General features: G+C 48.2%; 1 protein-coding gene across 1 annotated transcript in view; it reads right to left on the bottom strand.

Annotated features, from left to right (window-relative positions):
• Positions 1–5,494, bottom strand: part of LOC124695049 (ninja-family protein MODD-like) — a 9,763-nt gene extending 4,269 nt beyond the window's left edge. Inside the window, exon 1 of the mRNA XM_047227944.1 lies at positions 4,840–5,494. Within this exon, the coding sequence (XP_047083900.1) occupies positions 4,840–5,494 (655 nt within the window). The remainder of the gene's footprint in view (positions 1–4,839) is intronic.
• Between the last annotated feature and the right edge of the window lie 914 nt (positions 5,495–6,408).

Here is a 6,408-nt window from a genome sequence, read left to right on the forward strand (position 1 = left end):
AAAGATTTAGGCATGGACAGGGGTGCGTGGAAGTTAGCTATCCACGTTCCGGAACCATGACTTGGCTTCGAGATCTTATGGGTTTCAACTCTAGCCTACCCCAACTTGTTTGGGACTGAAAGGCTTGGTTGTTGTTGTTGTTGGATCAAGCTTGTGTTGCTCTCCGATTGGGCCTAATCGGTTGGGTCGAGATGCTTGTGTAGTAGGCCCATGGCATGTGGGTCGAAGACGCCGCGGAGATTGTGTAATCAATGGTATCAAAATGAGGTTAATGGAGGTTGTGGGTATTGATGAGAGGCATTTGTCACTGATGTGTGAGGGGAAGATTTGTTGGGATTAGACCCACATTGTTTGTTGGGGAAGCACGACACAACTTACAAGGCGAGGGTATCCCCTCCTATCAAGGTAGTTTTTACAGGGGGAGACGGCTCAAGCTTATGTTGCTCCTCGATTGGGTCTAATTGGTTGGGTCAAGAGTCGAGACGCTGGTGTAGTAGACCCATGGCATGTCGGGCGAAGACGCCGCAAAAATTGTGTAATCGGTGGTATCAAAATGTGGTTAATGGAGGTGGTGGGTATGGATAATTTAGAGGCATATGTTATCACCCCGTTAATTTCGCTTGTCGCCGATCATGGATGCAATGATTTGCATCGAAAGGAAAAGCGGAGGAGCAATTGGAGCAGGGTCAGACGTCGTTGTGCGTAGCGAGTTTGCCAATCCTCGTAACAAATCTCGGTGGCACGGTGTGATTGCTTGTCCTCGTGTGATCAGCTCGGATTTTGCAACAAACATAATGCCAAATCAGACACAAAATTTGATGCCATGTTTGACCAACAATTAAATTAGCGGACACATAGGTGTCGCAAGGTAGAGAATTGTCCGACAAGCATCGAACCAAGATGGCCGGTGGCGTTTGACTTGTTCCTCAACGAAAGACCTTATTATGCCAAATTAGGCTAAAATTAGATACCATATCCAAGTAAATGTTGCACTAGGTAGGAGAGCACATAAGTGTCGCAAGGTAGACCGATGGTCGATGGTGTTTGCTTAGTTTCTCGGCAATAGACCTTGAGATGGCCCAATTTTTGTTGACGCATATGACACCTTAAATCCGCGCCGAATTGAAGTGTTATTTATCAGGTCAACATTATCATGCCAAAAAAGGCACCACATCCACACCGCATCATCAACGTAAGTGAGCACAGGGGCGTCGTACGGTACAAACGGTGTTCAATTTGTTCGTCGATGATATTGATCTCGAGGAGAGTCCAAATTCGATTGCCAAATCCAATAACACTGTGAGTACAATTTGAACTAGGTAACCAAGCACATAAGAGTTGCAGGAGTACACCAGAATGGCTTGCATATGGACTAAGATGGACATTGGCATTCAAATTGATCCTCTACGATAGATCTTCACACGTTTCCAAGTTCAGTTGGCGAGTACAACACCTTGAATCCATGTCGGATTCAACGTAAATATCATGCCGAATCATGGACCGGAACCGTATGATGTTAGGTTAAATGTTAGGATAGGCACACGTCATGTGCTTAGCAAGATTCAACGACACGACAAGTGCGAGGCCTAGTGTTTCCAACATTGTCAACATATTCCTCAATGATATAGACCTCAGCGTGTGTCCAATTTCGATCTCCAAGTTTAACATTACAATCCGTGGGACTCAGAGTGTTGTTTTCCATGTGGAGAAATCTCACGCCAAGTCGAGCACTAAATTCGGTAGTGCATCCCTCAAAATGTCGAACTAGTTAACAAGGTAAGTAAGAACATAGGCATCACATGGTATAACGAAATGTTGAGTGTCAATGCTAGACCAGATGACTTGATCCTTGACATTCTTCGACTATACAGATCACGTCCGATGTCCAACTTCGGTTGTAGAGTCTGTCAACAATGTTGACTATCAACTGTGATGACTAAACTTTGGTGCCATCATCAAACAAGGTAAGCTAGAGCCTAGCCTTTGCACTCAATGATGGCGAGTCTAGGGACTAGGCCGCCCGATGATGTTCAACTTGTGACAATGTAGACAACCGGATCTATCGTCAAAGTAATGACACATCAATTAGTCACATAATTCTTCTGAACTTCGAATCGAAACGACAACACGTCCCTGCTTACTTCCAACAATGGTGTGCGAAGGATCAGTGTCGCCAGTGCTCCAACCTCATGTGCGTCACCGTGGAGTGCCCGTCTCAAGGGCAGCGAATCCGGACAACTGTACATCAAACAATGTAAGCTACAACCTAGCCTTCGCACTGAATGGCGAGTATCGGGGCTAGGCCAGCATATGATGCTCAATTAGTCCCCCCTCAACGAGGTAGACATCGGGTTGCTTGTTGAAGTAATTTAATGTGAAGCTGGATGCCAAACGACCACACATCATGTCCATGCTTACTTCCAGCAATGGTGTGCGAAGGATGACGTGTCACCGGTGCTCCCACCTCATGTGCGTCACCGCAGAGTACCCGTCTCAAGGGCAATGAAGCCCAGTAGCTGTAGATGACTGCAACCGCCACAGTGTGATGCTCGGCAGTTTTAGTTGGCCCTACATTGGCCCCCCTATTCGAGCAATTGCTCTGTAATATTCACAAACTTCTTGGAAAGGTAAAATTTATTTATTTCTGAGAGAATGACCAACATACCTTTTTCCTTCCATATTGTAATTTCTGGTGATACCATATGGAGTAGCAAGTAAGATAGTGAGCTAGAAACTACACTAGTAAGGTAACTTTTACATAAGGTAATTTTTTTTAGTGGAACACCTAAAGGTAATTAGTGAGCTAGAAACTACACTAGTAATTAAGGCTAGAGATGGGCCGTCCAGGCAGCTGGCTCACACACTACCCCCACCTTGCTTCCCCGTGCAAGGCGTGTTCTAGTAGACCCCGGCACACAAACAGTTGTAAACAGGCCAACTCCATTGTCTACAAGTTTTCAATAGAGTGAAAAGCAAGCCACGCGAGGTGCACGACAATCCTCCGTTGCTAACGAGAGTAAATTACAAAAAACTACCACAATTCGGGCTAAGATAACAGGTCAGTACCTACTTTGCTAAATTTTTCAAAAATCTACAACTTCTGAGGCAACGCGTTACAAATAGCACTAATAGTCATTTGACACAGTTATAAGTGCAAATCTAACTAGTAGGGCCCGTCTGGAATGGATGAGTTGGCAGAACACGTGGATAAGGAGCTGACGTGGACACAAGTTTTTTTTCTCGGTAACATTTTTTACCGACGGACAACTTAAAATTCGGTTACCAGAAAATGTCGGAAATATCAGAATTTTTCCGTCCGAGTTTATTCAAACAAATTTGAATCCAACTTCTTTTTGGATCTAAATAAATAAATTGCTACGTTAGCTTTTCATATCTGGTTGAGAGATGCAGTGGTACCCGTGTTCTGTTCGTTTGCGACCGGTAAAGGCATCGAATCATAGTCCCAGCAAATAATTATTTTTTGCAGAAAAAATAGATTAAAATCGAAAAGTGATTTTAGCTCACGAGCTCCAGTGCTCTCGCTCAGTTAAAAACATATATATTTTTACAAGTTATAAAAAATCATGAAAATAATTCTGTACATTACCATTGATACATCCCACAATCATGAAAAATCCCAATCCGAAATTCTTTTTATTTTGACCTGGACAAAAATGACAAATTCTGATATGTTTTGGAGATTTAAAAATAACTACTCAGATCTACAATTTTTTCATTTTTGTGTAGCTCAAAGTATTAAGTATTTGAAATTGATTTTTTGCCCGTTTGTGGGATACATCATTGACTATGTGTAGATTTTTTTCCAGAATTTTTTACAACTCAAAACTATTATTTTTATTTTTTTTTTAAAAAACGAGATCACTGGTGCCCATGTGCACAAAATCTTTGTCCGATTAAAATACACAAAAAGAAAGTTATGACCACAGGAGTACCCGAACCCAATACCTACAGCCAAAGTCATCTGCGACTATGCGTTTGGTTAAAGCCGGCAGTTGCAAAAAAACATATGTTGTTTCATGCCGGATAATTTTAGAATTATTGATTATATATATACTCTGCAAGCTCACCTACTTTTTTATGAGATGCAAGCTCACGACAGTTAGCACACACTCAGGACCTGCCTGTCGGTCTCTCAATACGATAGCTCGCAACGTCGTTCACAGAGATAGTATGAGGAGGAAGGCAAGGGAAAAAAATGAGAGACTGACAGGAGGGCCCCACATCCATGTCAGCTCCTCATTCACGTGTTCTGCCAACTCATCCATTACTTCTGGGTCATATTGGTCAGATTTGCAATTATAGCTGTGTCAAATGACTATTAGTGCTATTTGTAACGCGTTACCTCAAAGGTGGTAGTTTCTTGCAAAAATTAGTAAAACAGGTACTGACATGTTACCCTAGCCCGAATTGTGGTAGTTTTTTGTAATTTACTCTGCTAACGAGGAAACACCGATGATGACACATGTCCATAGCTTGCCAAATCCACCTAGCTGCTATAGAACAACAGGGGTGACCTGCTCCAGACGTATACCTTACTTTATCCACCTGCCAGGCTCGATTGGCAAATGGCAAGCCCCAGCTCCACTTTCCTAATGTGCGCTGCACCTCCACACTCTCACAGATCTAAACCATTCTTACGTAGTACGAACAAATAAACAACGGAGCAATTTTCATGTTGGTTACACCTAACTACAGTACTCATGTAATGCAGATTAACAATTTGGAATTTCCGTGTATGGGAATTGATTAACATTTGTTTGGCAAAGGACTAAATATAGCGTGCAGCCACATGGAAATAAGCCGGACGAGACAACGCACCTTCATGTCCTTTCCCTTCGCCGTCCGACGAGCCCGTGGACGGGCTCCCGGTCGCCGGCAGCTTTGCCGCCGGCCCCACCGCGACGGCGCTCCCCTGCTGGGTGGCCGATGGATCCACCGCGACGGCGCTTACCTGCTGGGTGGCCGAGGACTCCACCTCGACGGCGCTCCCCTGCTGGGCATGGGTAGCCGAGTGCTCCACCGCGACGGCGCTTACCTGGTGGGTGGCCGAGGACTCCACCTCGACGGCGCTCCCCTGCTGGGCATGGGTAGCCGAGGGCTCCACCGCGACGGCGCTCACCTGCATGGTCGCCGAGTGCTCCACCGCGACGGCTGCCGAGGGCTCCACCTCGGCGCCGTCCGCGCGGGCAGCGTTGGAGCCACCCGTGCCCAGCTTACCCCCGGCGTCCGCATCCGCCATGGTCGGCAGCGAGCTGGTCCTGGGGAGCGCAGCGGGCGGCGCCTCCTCCGGCGCCAGGATGCAGGCGACCGACGACGACCTCGGGAGCCGGGTCCTGTCCGGCCCGAACCGGCCGCCGAGCGACAGCCCGAGGCTAAGCTCCACCTCCTCCTCCGTCTCCGTCTCCAAATCGAAGCGCTGCGGCCTCTGCTCCTGCTCGTCCCCTCCCCCGCCGATGCCGCGCAGCAGGTCCATCGAACAGCCCCTCCAACGCCCGCCGCCGCCGCGCAGAACCGCCAAGAGGAAAATCTCCCACGCGCGCGCGTCAGAGAAGAGCCTGGCGCGGGAGGTAAGCAAACAAGGGCCACGGCCACGGTGAGCCAACAACTCAGGCAACGAAGGACAGCACGGAGGAGGCGCGACTTACGAGTGGAAGCCAGCCGAGGAGGGAGGGGGACGCCATTGCCGCGCGCTCGGTGTGCTGTGCTGTGCTCGCCGCGGCCCTGCGCTGCCCGGAGAGGAGAGAGATGCTTGCTTGTGCGCAACAAAAATAATTTTGCTCCTTTGGGGGCTCGCCGCTCTGGCCTTTTGCTTTGGGGGCGTGAGGGGTATCTTGGGAATCGCGGGCACGGGAGCGGCCGGCGGCGCCACACGTGGCGCGACAGCGGGGACGCGTGGCGGGGCTCGCGGCGGAGGAGTACGTGGAGCCACGGCCGCGCGCGGCTGCCGCGCGGCGGCACCGTCTCCGTTTCGGTTGACTTGTGCTGACCGACCACCGAGCTCCTGGCGAAAAACCGTGTCCGCCTATTCGGGGTAGATCCGGTTCGAAGGATTACTGTTTTTTTTTTCGCGTTTGTTTGGGCTATTTTTTAATGCGGTTAATTAGAATTACGCGTATATTCAAATTGAGCTAATCTATCAAAATTAATTGTCGCAGATAAATATAATGTCGCTAAATCCGTCAGACTTTAGAACACATGGTAGAATCTAAATTTGGAGAAAATATTGTACAACCTTCCCTTTTGGAAGTTCTCATCCTCACCCGTTGCCCCCTTGTGGGCGGCTCAGGGGAAACCCTAGTTTGCCGCCCACCACCCCCCTATGTGGTCTTCTTCTTTGTTGTCGCCTTGTCCGCGGTGGCGGCGGCCCCATCTTTGAAGGTAAGTGAG

This window comes from Lolium rigidum, chromosome 3, assembly GCF_022539505.1.
Source record: "Lolium rigidum isolate FL_2022 chromosome 3, APGP_CSIRO_Lrig_0.1, whole genome shotgun sequence".
Taxonomy (NCBI): Eukaryota; Viridiplantae; Streptophyta; class Magnoliopsida; order Poales; family Poaceae; genus Lolium; species Lolium rigidum.